At 37.7% G+C, this 17,410-nt stretch overlaps 1 protein-coding gene across 8 annotated transcripts in view; it reads left to right on the top strand.

The window, feature by feature from the left end:
• Dis3l2 (DIS3 like 3'-5' exoribonuclease 2) overlaps positions 1-17,410 on the top strand; it is a 335,522-nt gene that overhangs the window by 33,985 nt on the left and 284,127 nt on the right. For 4 of the 8 annotated variants that reach the window (XR_009226292.1, XM_046439665.2, XM_046439667.2 and 1 more), the window contains 2 exons: positions 10,457-10,605; positions 11,138-11,295. Coding sequence is in view for 7 of the 8 variants with exons in the window: in XM_046439665.2 (XP_046295621.1) it covers positions 10,554-10,605; positions 11,138-11,295 (210 nt within the window). In the remaining variant the exon portion in view is untranslated. Of the gene's footprint in view, positions 1-6,421; positions 6,508-8,376; positions 8,452-10,456; positions 10,606-11,137; positions 11,296-17,410 lie in introns of all 8 variants that reach the window. The other 4 variants (XM_046439664.2, XM_046439663.2, XM_046439662.2 and 1 more) reach the window with 2 other exon arrangements.

Consider the following 17,410-nt stretch of genomic DNA (forward strand, 5'->3'; position numbering starts at 1 on the left):
GATTACTTGGTTAAGGTATATCTGCCAGATGACTGCATTGTCAAGATATGATTTTCTTCTTGATAGTCACCAAATATCTTAGAGGATACTTCGAGACTGTTTGGTATTTGTTTACTTCTCAGACTTTCACCCACTAGTTTCAACATGATGAATATGAATCATTATGATATGCTTGCCAATAGTAAATTTCTAATTCCATCATTATTTTTTATATTTGTTGTGAGTTTGCTGTAAGGAAGAGTTTCTCCCTTTTATTTGCTTATTAATTTTTTTGTCTTTTTATTAATATGGGCTCATGGATTCTTTTTTTGTTTAGTGGGTTATAATCCATTATCATTTAAAAATGTTATACTTAAATTGTCATATATTTGGCCAAGTAGGAGCCTTTTCAGCAGGCTCCTGTGAACTTTTGACATGTCCCCATCATTTTTTAAGTGTTTCCTTACTCTCTGGAGTAAGATATTCTAGGCTAGGGCTTGGCAAACTTCTTTTGTGAGTGGCCAGATAGTAAATATTTTCAGCTTTGTAGGCCATGTGGTCTCTGTTGCAGCCATTCAACTCGACCCTTGCACCAGGAAAGCAGCTATAGACAATTTGTAAACTAACTAGTGGTCTGTGTTCCAATATAAGGTTAAATAGGTGGTTGACTAGATTTGGACTGTGGGCTGTAGTTTGCTAGCCACTCTTCTGGGTTCATATTTGTCTTTTCCTACTCTATGCTCAGCATTGGCCATTTTTTAAAGCAGCATTGGTTCCCTTTAGTGGTGAGTGGTATTTAGAAACAGATCTGGGCACCTGATAATGTTCATTGCTGCTGGTGTAGCATTGATTCTAGGCTGTCAGCATAGAGAGGTAGGGAATAAAGAATACACATACATATAAGAATATACACACAAACTTGTATACATTTGTGTGTGTCAGTGTATAGAGGTGTGTGTGTGTGTGTGTGTGTGTATATATATATATATATATATATATATATATATATAAACTGTATTTCTGTATGTCTCTAAACATTATTGGGTAGGGTTGTACCTCAGTTTGGAGTGCCTGCCTTGCACATACGAGGCACTAGGTTCTATCTCAGCACCACATAAAAATAAAATTAATAAAACGAAGGTATTGTATCTATCTTCAACTAAAAAATATTAAAAAATTATAAACCATTGAGTTATACTTTCCAATTCCATTGTATTTCTAGCCTTTCTGTACATTTGTAATTTCTTCAACATTGATAAACCTGGCTCTCATTATTTACAAGTATTTGCTTATTTGTTCAATTGTATGTATGTATTGTGTAATGACTAAATCAAACTAATTGACATACTCCTTACCTCACATACTTACTATTTTCTCATGGTAAGAACACTTAAAATGTCTCCTAACATTTTTCAAGTATACGATGTTGTTATTAACTGTAGTTGCCATGATACACAGTAGGTCTCTTAAAACTTATTTCTCCTAATTGCAAAACATCTCCCCAGCCCTCCTAACCTCCTAGTTCCTAGAAACCACCATTCTATTTTCTACTTCTGAGTTCATCTTTTTTAGATTTCACATATAAGTGAGATTAGGTGCTATCTGTTCAGATCCTTTACCCAATATATACATACTTAAAAATATGGTAGTTTTTTTTTGCTCATGAGTTAAGTTTTTTGTGTGTTTTGGATATTAATGCCTTACCAGGTGTATGATTTGCAAATATATTCTCCCATTCCATAAGTTGTCTGTTCACTATGTTGATTGTTTCTTTTGTTGTGCAGAAGATGGTTAGTTTGATTGCAGTCTCATTTGTCCTTTTTTTGCTTTTGTTGCTTATGCTTCTGGGTTCATAGTCCAAAGAAATCTTTGACTAGATAAGTGTCATAGAGCTTTATCCTTTTATTTTTTTTTCTTCTAATAGTTTTGCACTTTCAAGTCATATATTTAAATCTTAAATTTATTTCGAGGTGATTTTTGTATATGGTCTTAATTTCATACTTTTGCATGTGCATATCCAGTTTTCCCAGCAGCATTTATTTTTTATTTTTATTTTTTAAAATTTATTTATTTATTCTAATTTGTTATATATGACAGCAGAATTTCAGTTCATAGTCCAGCAGCATTTATTGAAGAGCCTGTGCTCTTCCTATTGTGTGCTCTTGGCATCTTTCTTGAGGATCAGTTTATCATAAATATATTTATTTTGGGGCTCTTCATTCTGTTCCATTTGTCTGTGTGTCTGTTTCTATGGCAGTTCTGTGCAGGGGATCCTGTTGATGACATTCACTCTTGATAATTTGCAATCTAAACTGCTGTCCTCCATCTAGAGGTTGCCCTCTATGCTTGATGCACATTCGCTATCCTGGAGTTTCCTTTCTCTGTTATCTTGGAAAAATTCCTTACACTTCTTTGTCTTGGTGTTCCTTATTATATCCACATCATCCTCTTTCTTAGTTCACTGTATTATCTTGGCAAAGCGTATACATTAGTAGCTATCTACGAAAGAACACATGAAATTTTTTTGAGGTCTGCACTTCTAAAAATGTCTTTATTCCACCTCTCTATGTGATTGTCAATTTTACTGTTCATAGATATTAGAACATTCTTTTCTTCAGCATTCTCCTGTTCTCGATTGCCACTGGCAGCCATCTGTGGTTGACAGAAAATTTTCCTTGAAATCTTTAGCTATTTTATTGAGGTATAATTTATATGCATTACATAATACCAAATGCTTAATATTCATTCCTGAAGACCCACTTTTTGCTCCTGTTGTGTTTCCATTTAGTTTAAAGAGCTCCTTTTGGTGTTTCTTATAGTCATTTCTGGTAGATTTTCTTTTTTATTTGAAGATGTTTCTGGTTTGCCATTGTTCCTAAAGGATATTTTTGTTGGATATAGAATCCAGTTTTCTCTTTATGGAGGATGTCATTTTCCTTTGGCTGCTTTAGATTTTCGTTGTATGTTTGGTTTTCAGTAGTTTGATTATGAAGTTTCTAGATAGTTTTCTTTGAAGTTTTCCTTTTTTGGTTTCACTCAGCTTCTTGAATCTGTATGTCTATGAATTTAACCAAATCTGGGATGTTTTCAGTTATTATTTTATTAATTTTGGGCGATGTATATACTTCTTATGTTTGGAACTCCAGTTATCTTTGTGTTTGACCTTTTCATATTGTCCTACAGGTCCATAATGCTCAGTCCATCTTTTTGTTCAATCCTTTTTCTCTGTTTTTCAGGTTGAATAGTTTCCGTTGGTAACTTTCAGGCTCACTGACATTTTATTTTTTTATTTCTACTTAGCTATAAAGATTTCTCTCTCACTCTGTTTTATAACTGTCAATGGATCTTTATTTTTTATTTATTTATATGTGATACTGAGAATTGAACCCAGTGCCTCACATGTTAGGTAAATGCTTTACCACTGAGCTATAACCCCAGCTTACCCACTGCCTCTTTAATTTCAGATAAATTAAATTATCTGAAATTTATTAGCTTCAAAATTCTCATTTTAAAGTAAATTTTTATTTCTTTGAGATTTCTTTTCAGTCATTTCAAGTTTCTTGTCTTTCACCTCAGGGAGCATAGTTACCATAGCTGATTTAAAGTGTTTCTCTGATAATTCTAATGGCAGTCATTTTGAGATTGGGAAGGTTGGGATGTGTTGATTTTTCCCTTTATAATGGGTTACATTTTCAGGGTTCTTTTTTGTATGTCAAATGATTTTTGGATTGTATCTGTCTTATTTTATTTTATTATTATTTTACTTTTTGGAGGGCTTTGCTGTGTTGCCTAAGCTGACTTCAAACTTCTGGACTCAAGTCAGTCTCCTGTGTAGACTTCGAATTCTATTAGATTCTTTTGAGGAATCTTGATTCTTTTTTTTTTTTGATACAAAACCTTTATTTTGTTAGTTTTTCTTTGTTTCGTTTTGTTTTTTCAATTCGGTGCCAGGGATCGAACCCAGTGCCTCATGCATGCTAGGAAGTGCTCTACCACTGAGCCACAACTCCGGTCCCTGATGTTTTTTATTTTACTAGCCATTGGTTTGAGACCCTCTTTTAAGTCCAGACTGTAAGTTTAATCCTCTATAAAAGAAGGCTGAACTCTCAGTTATAATTTTAAACCATTATGATGCTGCACTGAGTCTGTCTTATACACCAAAAGAGTTAAGGGTCAGTCTGAGATTTGTACAATGTTCATAGAAATTAGAGCATTCTTTTCTTCAGCATTCTCCTGTTCTCGATTGCCACTGGCAGCCATCTGTGGTTGATCAGGCTGTTTCCCCTTCTTCTGGCCAGGCAACCTTGGAATTTCTATGGATGTTTTAGCTGCCTGCCCTGTATCACTTGTGTGATGGGAGTCAGTATTGGGGCAAAACATGTACTCCTCTCCCTTCCTAAAACAAAAACACAAACGCTAGAAACTCACTCATCCTAGTATCAGTCACTTCTCCAGTTTTCGTCTCCCAAAAGTCTGTCTTTCATTTGTTTACTCTTTAGAACCTACAGGTAGTTGTTTCTGTTGTTTTTGCCAAAGTTTATATTCATAACTCAATTTTTAAGGCTTTGAAGCCAAGCATGGGCTCTCCCAGCCTAAGGTTTTCATCAGGAATTTACCTAGTACAATATTGAAAAAAGTTTTAATGAAAGATGAGAATAAAAATGTACGTTAGATTACATAGTTGCAGTAATTTGAAGCGTTTTTTGAAAGGCAATTCTTAAATATCTTCTATGTTTTAGGTGAAACATGGGTTGAAGATGAGATTAATGGCTGAGAGACCTGTTAAAAAACTTTTGTTATCTCTATGCTGTACTGTTGCAACAAGCTGAATTCTGACAGTGCTAATCAAGTTGTAAAGGAAGGAATCTGTTTAGGAATATTCTGAAAAGAGAATAGACAGAATTTGGCCATAGATTATTAATGGAGGAAAGAGGTTAAGATGACTACTGTTTGCTATCTAAGGATGATAATGATGTCATTAATCTGGATACAGTACATAGGTGGACAGTATAGTTTGAGGAGAATCATAAATTGAATTAGAAACATGTTTCATTCAAATTGCTGGCCAGTATTACTCAGCAGGAAGTTAGAAAGTTAAAGAGAACCTTTGGAGAACAGGGCTAGAGGTGAAGATTTAACTATTTAGCAGAGAAGTGAAATGAGTCTTAAGAATAGACCTTGCAAATGGTAGAAACCTAAGAGGTAAACCCGTGAAAGAAGAGGAATCAGCAGGAAATCTGAGAATTTAAGAGAAAGTTAGAAGAGCCAGAAGACTGAGGTATACTGGAGAACAAAAGGGAGAAGTTTGTAGTCTGAGCATGCCAGTTTTTAGTAATGAGGCTCTTCTTCACTAGCAATACCAAAAATGTAATTTTGTTGTAGAGATGAATGCAAAAGTTATATTCCAAAGGAGAGTAAAGAGGATGTAATAGAGGAAATAGAGGTGGCGAGTCTAGACCACATTTTAAAACTTTCTCAGGGAGGGGAATGAGAGCAATGGAGTGGTAGCTGGTGGCTTAAAGTGGGCAGAAGGGGAGCAAAGCCAGGCTCTTAGTGTGTTTTTTTTTTTTTTTTTTGTGGGGGGTGTTCTAGGGATTGAATTCAAGGTCACTTAGCTGTTGAGCCACATCCCCAGCCTTATTTTGTACTTTATTTAGAGATGGGTCTGAGTTGCTTAGTGCCTCGCTTTTGCTGAGGCTGGCTTTGAACTCTTGATCCTCCTGCCTCAGCCTCCCAAGCCACTGGGATTATAGGCGTGCGTCACCACACCCGGTGGTTGTACATTGCTGGAAGGGCAACTATGGAGAGAACAATAGGTGTGTTAGTAAAGTTTTAGAGTAGATAGGTTTACACAGAATTGAGGATTTTAGGTTGTAAATATGATACAGGAAGGAAAGAGAGGAAAGTTATGGAAAAGTTTTGTCAGGGATAAAAGTGAGTCTATTTGGAAGAAGTTGGGTTAATACATTTGAGAATGAAAGTTAAGAGTGAGGTTGCTACTTCTCCCCAAGGTTAGGGGATAGAAAATAGTGGCAATAAATCTTCTTTCAGACAATAAATAGAAAAGCGAGTTCCCTCTCACCTACTAAACTACTTGAAGGTATTTGAGAAGCAATAAGAGGATAAATATCTAGGAGAAAATAAAAGCTTAGGGAAATAAGACTAGTATTGGGAGCTGTTTCTCTCTAGTGGATATTTGCTGATTTTTGGAAGATCATTTGAAAAACTGAGCAGTGCATTTGATAACCTCTTGGGTTAGAAGGGAAGGGAGTAGAACTCAGGCTCTGCGTATGTGGGATATGTGTGGTTCTGGTGACTCTGATTTGGAATTAGGACACTGAAGGGCCACACCTTGAAGCAGGGCTGAATCTGATAGATTAGAACATTACAGTTACTGTAGCTCCACTTTAAATATGTTTATAATTTATTGTCTTTGTCTCAGGTGCTTTGCAGAAGCAAATGCAAATCCTATCTAGAAGATAACAACATTACATGAGGCCTCAAATTGTTACTTCAGAAATCATGCAAGTATATTCATCTCATAATTTTAAAAAATTCAGGCAAAACATGATCAAGTAGAAGCAACAGAAGATAGGAGATCTATAGGGGCTGTTGAAAATGGAGTTTTCAGACTTAAATATAGCTGTACTTGTTCAAAGAGATAAAAGACAAGGTTCAACATTTTCAGAAGAGAACTTGAAAAAAAAAAGAAATGAACTGAAATAGGAAGTTAATGGATGGTTTAACAGAAGATGAGATAGAGCTGAAAGGAAAATTAGGGAATTGATAAGATTCAGAGAAAAAAGATGGAGAAGACTGAGGAGATTGAGGGACACAAATATATTGAGGAGATCAAAAGTGTGTAATTGAGTCCCGACAGGGATGAGGGATAATGGGTAGAAATAATATTTGAAAAGAGAATGACTGAAAAGTTTCCTAAACTGATGAAAATTATCAAGCAACACATTCAAGGAGCCTAGTACCACCATATGGGAGAAAAAGCAACTCATACTTGTATACTGTGGTAAGTCTTCAGAAAACCAAAGATAAAGAGAAAAATGTATAATGCTGCCAGGGGAGAGGAAACAATGTACTTTGAGAGAATTAACAATTAGATTAATGACTGACATCTCATTAGAAACAGTGAATGCTATAAGACAATGGAATGACAACTTCAAAGCACTGAGAGAAAATAATCCACAGTATAGAATTCTAAAACCTGAGAAAATGTCCTATGAGAATAAAAATGGCAGTTTTTCAGTTAAAGTAACTATTCTTTAAAAAGCTCAAAAGAGCCAGGTGCGGTGTTGCATGCCTGTAATCCCAGTGGCTTGGGTGGCTTGAGTCAGGAGGATTGAGAATTCAAAGCCAGGCTCAGCAAAAGTGAGATGCTAAGCAACTCAATGAGACCTGTCTCTAAATAAAATACAAAATAGGTTATTGTGAATGGGGTAGTTTTCCTCATTTCCTTCTCAGAGGCTTTGTCACTGATGTAAAGAAATGCCTTTGATTTATGGGTGTTGATTTTATATCCTGCTACTTTGTTGAATTCATTTACTAGTTATAGAAGTTTTCTGATGGAGCTTTTTGAGTCTTCTAGGTATAGAATCATATCATCAGCAAATAGTGCTAATTTAAGTTCTTCTTTTCCTATACATATCCTTTTGATTTCTTTCATCTGTCTAATTGCTCTGGCCAGTGTTTCAAGAACTATGTTGAATAGAAGTGGTGAAAGAGGACAACCCTGTCTTGTTTGTTCCAGGTTTTAGAGGGAATGCCTTTAATTTTTCTCTGTTTAGAATGATGTTGGCCTGAGGCTTAGTGTAGACAGCCTTTACAATGTTGAGATATGTTCCTGTTATCCCTAGTTTTTCTAGTGTTTTGAACATAAAGGGGTGGTGTATTTTGTCAAATGTTTTTCTGCATCTATTGAGACGATCATGTGGTTCTGATCTTTAAGTCTATTGATGTGATGAATTACATTTATTAATTTCCGTATGTTGAACCAATCTTGCATCCCTAGGATGAATCCCACTTGATCATGGTGCACAATCTTTTTGATATGTTTTTGTATTCGATTTGCCAAAATTTTATTGAGAATTTTTGCATCTATGTTCATTAGAGATATTGGTCTGAAGTTTTCTTTCTTTGATGTATCTTTGCCTGATTTTGGGATCAGGGTGATATTGGCCTCATAGAATGAGTTTGGAATTACTGCCTCTTTTTCTGTTTCCTGAAATAAATTGAAGAGTATTGGTATTAGTTCTCCTTTAAAGGTCTTGTAGCACTGGGTTCGATCCTTAGCACCATGTAAATATAAAATAAAGATATTGTATCCACCTAAAATTAAAAAATAAATATTCTTTTTTAAAAATAATATATTTATTTATTTATTAGGTGTAGATGGACACAACACAATGCCTTTATTTTTATGTGGTGCTGAGGATCGAACCCAGGACCCGCCCATGCTAGGTGAGCGCTCTACCGCTGAGCCACATTTTTTTTTTATATTCCCTGACCTGGAGACATCCATTCCCTCCCATCATATGTACATTTGTTCATACTAAAAAATATGGTACTGTATTATTATTTCAGTATGATTTTAAAAGTCTAATGTCCTCTAAAAAGGTGATATATATACACAATGGAGTTTTATTCAGTCATAAATAAGAATGGAAATTATGTCATTTTTAGGAAAATAGATGAAATTTGAGAACATTATGTTAAATGAAATAAGCCAAACTCAGAAAGTTAGGGGTTATCTGTTTTTTTCTTATATGTGAAATCTTGAGGAAAGAAAGAGAAAAAAAAAAAAAAAGGTGAGGTGGATTTCATGAACATGGAAGGGAGGCTAGTAATTTAGAGAAAGGAGCCAGGGGAAGGGAAGAGGGACAAGAAAGGGGAAATGCTATGGAATAAAATTGACCAAATTATATTATTATATCATGTGCATATACAAATATATAACAATCTCACACACACTCACACACTCTCTATCTAACTATCTGTCTATATAAAATTATAAAGCACCAATAAAAATAAGAAAAAAGGACGGAAAATAATGGGAAGAAAGTCCCAACCACCAAACTAATGACCTTTTACCCCTCATTCTGCCTAGTACAGTGCTTTGCAAAAGAATTTGTTGAGTTAACAAGGGAGTGAGGCCTTCTGGATTAACACTTGGTCTGACCCCTTGCTGTGCCTGGAAGGCCATCTCTTTCACATTGTCCTTAAAGTTGGGTAACTTTATTTCTCAATCATTTCATTATCACTAAGTGTCTGTTAATCTTTGTTGTTTCTTCTTTAGAGTTAGTATTAAGTTTAACTGAATGAAAAATTATATCATTTTGGTGAAGGATGTGTGTAGGGACAATTTGAAGGAAGTGGTAGCTAGTCTTCAGAGTAACATCTTGATCTATTTCATGGAAAAATATGCTGCTTCCAGGATTTTGGAAGTTTGTAAATATAGACTTGATCTCTTTTCTAGCAGAGACTAGAAAGTAGAAGTGGTGGAGTGTTCATTATCTTAGTGGAAGGCCAGGGACCAGCCGTAAGGCTGCACCTTCCAGCCTGCTGACCCAGGTAGCTGTTCTTATATCCCTTAGATGTGGCTGCTTGAGCTTCTGATTAGACACCTGGTTTGAGGTGATGACAGATATGAATAGGGGAATAGACTTCTAATTATAATTATTGCCATTTTTGAGAGCTTGTGAACCATCTAGGGTTCCCTTCATAATTTTGGGTATCAAATTGTGGCAATGAATTAGGTTTTGTGGATGAATTCTAAGGAATTAACTTATTTAATAAATAAAATAAGTGTATTTAGAGATGATAAGCACCATAAGACAGTGATGGGTAAAGTGCTCTGAGATTGGAGAGCAGGGATCCCTTATGTCCAGTTAGCTTTGCTTAGGGATTCTTTATTGGAAGAGATATATTTCAACTAGGTTAAACTTAGTAAATGCCACATCTTGAGCCTTTTTATTACCTATCCCATTACAGTTTTTAGATTCTGAATCTTTTTATCATCTTTCAAACTACATTTTCTCCTATTTTTGTGCATTTCATAACCTGACTAGTACTGCAGAGTTCCTCATTTTCTACCTCATTTGCCCCATTTGTGGAGTTTTTTTTCTAATATTGTTTTTTTAGTTGTAGTTAGACACAATACCTTTATTTTGTTTATTTATTTTTATGTGGTGCTGAGGATTGAACTCAGTGCTTCACATGTGCTAAGCAAGTGCTCTACCACTGAGCCATTTGTGGAAATTTTTAATTGAAGTGTTCCAAAGGAGCAGACTTGTGTACTCAGCACAGATGGTGTGCTTGATGGACTGCTCAGGAAAATGTGCCACCAAGACCCAAGAGGACACCATATTGCCTTTGCCATCCAAGTATACCAGAGTACTAAATTTCTGGGTGGGCAAAGGAGGCTGCAGGTTGACTGGTGTCCACTCATTGATCTCTTTGATTTCAGCTGGTGACAACTGAGCTGCTTCAGACAGGAAGAACTTTAAGCTGAGCAGTAGTGGCTCCCCTGAATCTGGAGAGAAGAGGAGCCCCTGGAACCAGTAATGAGCCATCCTGACTACAGACTGAACCTCCGACCCCTGGGGACCCCCAGAGGTAGCACAAGGAAATGGAGTCTGCCCTGGCAACAGGAAACCTGAAATACGAGTGGAGTGGGTGTGGAGGTGGAGGGCAGCTCTTAGGATGAGGGGACTAATTCTTTTGGTGAACTATTAACTGTTCTCCCATGTTATTTATTCTAGAATTAGGTGTGGTTTCTTGTTGTCTTAATTCATTATTATGTTGTGCACAGCTGTTTAATTTCCTCCAGAAAAGTGATCATCTTTTAATAATTCCTATTTTTAAAAGTTTGTATCTATAAACAGCAAGGCATACTTAACCAATTATTCATATTTTGTTCCATGCATGTTGTGCTTATTTAAAGTTCCGGTCTCATCTGTATATGATTTTTTTCATGTTTCCTTACCCATTTTCTCCTCTTTGTGACTGAATTCATCATCAAAGAATTTCATTCTCTTGTTGTTCTTTGTAAATAATAAGAATGATGATAATAATAAGCATAATATCTCCAGTTTTAAAAATACAGAAATGTTTGAGGAGAGAGCTGATTGCTGCCTCATGTTTCTAGGTGTGTCCTCTGTGGTTGGTCCCCATGGTTTTGGTGCTTCGCCAGGTGACAAAAAGTCAAAGAACAAGTCCACGCGAGGGAAGAAAAGGAGCATATTTGAGACCTACATGTCCAAGGAGGCGGTTTCAGAAGGCTTGAAGAGAGGAGCACTTATCCAGGTGCTTAAAACTACTGGCAGGCTATTCCCTAAATATGTGGAACCAAAGCAATCTGTTGTTCATTCAGCTATTTCCTGTTTGTGCTGCATGCTTTGAGATGAGCATATAATTGGTGCAGGGCTTACTGCTTCTTAGACCTGAAGTGCATTTAGAAGTGATAAGCACCACAAGACAATGATAGGCAAAATGCCCTGAGATTTGAGAGGAGGGAGCCCTTACTTCCAGTGTTGTTGCCTAGGGATGCTTTATTGGAAGGGATATGGGCAGGCCATGGGCAGCTGGGCCCTGTGCAGTTTGAGTAAGTGAAGAGAAGTTTTGAGTAAGTAAGAGAGCTTTCCAAGTGGAGGTACCAGTGTGAGACACTAAAGCAGACTGGGAAGTAGGGTTTGGATATGTCAAACATTGAATAGGTTGGTTTGCCTGAAGCACAAAGATGCTGAATGTCTGAGAAAAATGGATAAGATTGGGAAAAAAAACAGTGAAAAATAATAAGACAATATTTGTTGATTGCTTTTGAGTTTATACAAAATGTGTTCACAAGCTAGCCCAGTGTTTTGGTGGAGTAGACATTATTAATCATTCCCTGTGAACCTGGAACAGTTAAGGTTAGGAGCATATTGCTTGGTTACTTTTGAAATGACTGTGGATGAGACTGTTTTTTTGTTCTTGGAGCTTGCAGCCCAGTACAGGGAAGCAGTCATGTGAATTGACGGTTGGAGGATAAAATGGCAGGTGCTGAGATAGAAGGGTGACCATGGTGTATGGGAAAGATACTGGGGGGAATAGGACTGGGGTTCTGGAGAGGTCTGTTCTAGGAGGTGATGTCTTTGGTAGGTATTGAGGATGATAGTTTGGGCCTATTGGATGAGTGATGCAGGTGTGGGACAGAGATGTGGAGATGCAGTTGCATTAATGAAAACATGAACTTGAGGAACAACGTGTAGTAAGGCAGCTTAGGTCTCCTTGGGGGTGAAATATAAGGCAGGTGTCAGGTAACAAGGCTAGAGAAGAAGGGAGGGTTAGCTATTCTTTGAATTAAGATTGTTTTATAATTCTTGGATTAGTACAGAAATATGGCCACATGCTACATGGTTCACTTAAAAATACTGACCATATTCTATTTTCTCTCATTTTGAAAGCCCAGCTGCTGTATTTGTGTTTGCAGCTGAAGATACATCTAAATAATAGATACTATTACCGCCTCTCCTTTTTTATCACCTTTCCATAATGACCTGCGGTCAAGTGGTGGCAGGGTCATATCTTACTCCAAAGGTTAGCCCAGTGCCTGGCACTTGGCTGATGCTTAGTAAAAAATTAGGTTGAATATATATTTACTATCTGCCTAAAGGTCAAGATATTATCTTTTGAAGAAAAGTGAGAAGGAAACTCAGTTGTTATAATTTGAGAGATAAATAGCTTAGAATTTTGGTTGCAGAATTATACGTATAGAGAGACAGGGTAAGAACAGTATTCTTCCATGGTATTTCTTTTTGCTGTCTTTTAACTTTTGCTTTTGAAGTGACTTTTCGCTGATCTTAAAACAAAAATCTGATCAATATAACAACTCTCATTCCCAGGAGTTAGTAAATGATTCCTCCTGGCCTGTGACATCATGAGACTCTGCAGCCAGAGCCTCCCCCCACATGTGAGAACAGTTGTTCTTTGCAGATGGGGAGAGGAATGGGTTCCAGATATGAGGTCACCGTGTGAAATATATAACACTGTAAATAAGATTTTCATAGGCAGAGAAATAGAGTCCATCTGCTTTTGGATATAAACTTTCCGTGTGTAGGTCTGGCTGTGTAAAGTAAAAAACTAGGTAAGAAAGGATATTTTAATGCTGTTGGAGAAAATTAAGTGTATTAGATATACTTTGAAATATTTGTTAACTTTTGTATATCATGTCCTCCTTTTCTTTCTCCCAATCCAGAGAAAATAAACTTTCACTAAGAGATTTTATGGTTTTAAAATAGGAGTAAAATAATATATTTTCAATACCTTGACTAATAATTTGATATTTCATTGGTTTGCCCTATGTGGGGAAGAAGAGACCACAGTGACCAAAGAAATCTCTCTTCTGTGTTTGGAACTAATCAGCAATAACACATGATCATGTGCATGTAGTTTTGAAGGTTTTTTTTTTTTTTTTTAATAGATTCACACATCAAAGAGCACATGTCATTTTGTTCTCCACAGGTGCAATATTGGGAGGTTGTTATAGGAAATGTTGGGAGAGATGAGAGTGATAGACAATCTAGAAGAGGCCTCAGTTTGGGGTGATGACCAAGGAGAAATAAGGAGGAAGATGGTAGAATTGGCTGTTTTAGATCCCAGAGGGTACTTTGGCTGAGGCACCATGTGAGGAGTTTCACCTGGAGTAATATTGGTATGAATTGTTATTTGGCCTCTGAAAAAAATCCTAGTCCAGGGGGCTGGGTCTGTAGCTCAGTGGTAGAGTGCTTGCCTAGCATGTGTGGAGGCACTGGGTTCGAGAGCGCTTGCCTAGCATGTGTGAGGCACTGGGTTCGATCCCCAGCACCACATAAAAATATATAAATAAAATAAAAGTAATAAAAAAAAATTCTAGTCCAGGAAGACAGAGGACAGGATGGGCTAGTTTCTAGGACCCCTTGTTAAGCATGAATTCAGCTGGAAAATACTTTGGTGTAAATTAAGGATGAGAAGAATAAAGGTGACATTACAGTGGAATGCCCAGTCATTCAGAAGGGAGAGGTGGCACTCATAACATTAATACCGGGGGCAGTAGTGAATGTCAACTCTGCAGACATTAATTAGCACAAGAAATGTTTCTTGACAACCTAGTAAACACCATATGTATACCAGTGAGCAAGATAGGGGAGATAGGCAGAAAGAAACTAAAGTAATGCAAAAGAAATTACAGATTATGTTAATTGTTAAATGGGAAATAAGAAAGATGAGAGAGAATAATTGGGGGGAGCCACTTTATTTAGGGGGATAAAGAAGTCCTCTGTGAGAAGTGTTGCGATCTGAAGGGTGAGAAGGAGTCAGGCATTTTAAGCTTTAGGGAGAGGAATGTAGGCAGAAAGGTCAGCAAGTGGAAGTAGGGTTGGTGTTTTGAGGAACAAGAAGGAAGCCTGCTGGAACATAAGTGAACAGAGGGAATTACAACATGGGAATAGTTGGAGAGTTCGACAGCAGCCAAGTCATGGAGGGTCTGAGGAGTTGGATTTTATTCAAAGGACAATGCAAAGTCATTGAAGGGTATTAAGCAGGAAGAACATGATCTGTTTCATGTCTTAAAAATGTTTCTCTGGCTATAGACTAGGGTGGAAGCTGGGAAACCACTTAGGAAGCCATCGAAGCAAGATCATATGGATACTTGAACAAGGGTGGTGGTAGTGAGGAGGGAGAGAAATAAGGAGATGGGGAGTGATTGCTGACATGACCTTCTGACCGATGAGATGTGGAAAGTGAGGCAAAGGGTGGAAGCCAGGATGGCTCAAGAATGATGTGGTCATTAACCAAGACAAGGAAGATTGAGGGTTAGTATGTGTGCTGACCTGTGGGGAGCAGGAGGGCAGATGGGTGAGTGAAGAGGCCCTGGTGGCAAGCACATGGGCCCTGCAGTAGTTGAGTGCTGGGATTCTGTAGCCAGCTTGCCCAGGCTTAAGTGTAGTACGACAGTGGCAGTTGACTCACCCTCTCAGTGCCTCAGTTTTCTCATTCACAAAAAAGAATATAATAGTCTATACCTCTTGGTTGTTGTAAGGGTTAAAAAGTTCACAGAAATAAAGCTGTCAAAACATTATGTGGCCTGGAGGACACCTATGGAAGTGATGGTACTTAAGATTGCTTTTATTATTGTCAGAAGAGCATCTGTTACTCAGCTCAGGTGGTTGCTATCATGTGGAGGTAGCTGTCCACAGCTGCTGCTGGATCTTATAGTTTTTCAAGATAATCTGAATTACATATTTTTTATGTGTGACATTCCTCAAGATGTTCTCAAACATTGTATAAGTCAGTTAAAGCATGTTTGTGAGTGCCAAGTTAGACAAATGAACCCAGTTGTGTGGTATTTTTCTATAATGCCATTCCGTTCCTTGGGTAGGCAGGGATAAGGAAGACAGTTGGAGTCAGTTGGGGGAGGGCTTTACTGGTTGAGTGTAAGAGGAAGAGGGGACCCAAAGCTTAGGGTTTGTGAGGGTAAAGAATAATGGCAGGCCATGTCAATTAGGTAGCCAAGAAAGGGAAGATAGTTAATGAAAAGGTGGTCAGACTATGGCTTGGAGGTCTTGGTGAAACTGAAGGATTGTGAAGTGGGGTTTCTACAGTAATTGAGCTGGAAGGACAGAAGAGTGTGATCAGAAAATGTGATGTTTGGCTTGTGTTTGAAAGTAGTGTAATTAGTGGTGATGACAGAATATAGGTGGTGGATGTGCGAGAAAGTAGCCGGGGTGTGGCTGGGATGGATGGAGAAGGTACCTAGAGTGACTGACTAGGTTGCCTAGTCATTGTTATGGATGTAAAGTCCCCAAAATGTGGGGATGAAAGGAAAGGCAGTGAGCTACCAGTCAACACACTAGTGAATTGGAGCTGTGGCTGGAAAGCTTGAAGATGGTAGCACCGAAGAAATGTAGCAGGAGCTAATGATATGAACTTCAAAGGACCTGGGGTTTTTTCAAAGTGAATTGAAGGAAAAAATAATTTTTAAGACATACGGGGAAGCAAAGAAAAGACAGTCTTCCCCTGATTCCTGAGAGCACTCAAGGGAAGTAATGACATCAAGGGACAACTAGGTTTCCAGTCAGGAACTGCAGGAGCATTCAGAGCAGAGATGAAAGATGCAAGATCCTTATTGGTCAAATTCCAGGGCTAGAGGAGAGTTTAGGAGGCAGATGAGAGATGGGGGACTGGATGGGGTTAGGGATAGTTGGGAAAACAGGAGAATGAGAGTATTACACTTCTCTCTTAAACAGCATGTGCTGGATATGTTTTGCAGCTGACAAATCTTTTCTCTGGGGGTGTTACTTTTAGAAATACATGACAGTAGAGTGTATTTTGACATATTATACATACATGGAGTATAAATTACTCTAATTAGGATCCCATTCTTGTGGCTGTACATGATGTGGAGTTTCACTGGTGGCGTATATATATATGAACATAGGAAAGTTATGTCCAGTTCATTCTACTGTCTTTCCTATTCCCATCCACTTTCTCTTCCTTTCATTCTGACAGATCATTCTTGACAAACTGTGCTGCTAGCTTCTCTGCAGGCTGTAGGAACCACCCTGGTCTGCTGTGGGACCCTGTTGGAGCTTTCTCTTTATTATTATTATCGGAACTCTCAGAGGTTCTGTTGCTGAGGTACAGTTCTTAAGAGTTGTGCTCCAATCAAATTTACAAATTTTACTTTAGTGGGAAATTTTTTTGGAACACAACTTCTATCCTTCCCTGTATGTTTATACATATGAAAGTCTGGGACAGAGAATTTTGAGTAAAATCTTTAAGGTCTCTTTAATGTCTTTTCCTTTTAATAGAGCTGAGATGCAGCCTTGAGCAACATGTCTCTTCCCTCTGAGCCCAGCCTTGGCCTCTCTGAGTGCTCTGTAATTAAAGGCACATTTAAAGCAGGGGGCGTTCTCACTTCTTTATTTCTTCATGTGCAAACCATTCACTGAACTGGAAGGGGTGATAAAAGAATAGGAATTAAAAACAACAACAACAACAACATGCTCAGGCTAGAAAAAAGTGCCTGGAGTCAGAAAATGTAATTTCAGTGAATTGACTTTGATTTGTTTGGTGGCTCCTTCCTTGCTGAGCCTGTGAGCTCTGTGAGGGTGGAGACTGTCTGTGACTCTTCACTGTATTTGTATCACTCAACCGGACACCTATCATACTAGTTACCAGGAATTATTGAGTAGATGAATATTTAGGATAAATGTAAGTTTTATTTTTCCTCTTCCCCAGGAGGAAACAGCTGTCCTAGAAGTGAATTGCTTTAGCATCGTTAAGGGAGGCCTCGGGGAGCTTTGCCAGTCATATTTCCCTGCCCTTCTCTCTCACCGGAAGTGAATTTGTAGCATGATGGGGAAGAGTAAATGTTAGCTCTCTAACCCACTTTTACTAACAC

Source organism: Marmota monax, unplaced genomic scaffold (genome assembly GCF_021218885.2).
Source record: "Marmota monax isolate L192 unplaced genomic scaffold, Marmota_monax_Labrador192_F-V1.1 WCK01_AAM20220418_F8-fsc00041, whole genome shotgun sequence".
NCBI classification, from domain to species: Eukaryota; Metazoa; Chordata; class Mammalia; order Rodentia; family Sciuridae; genus Marmota; species Marmota monax.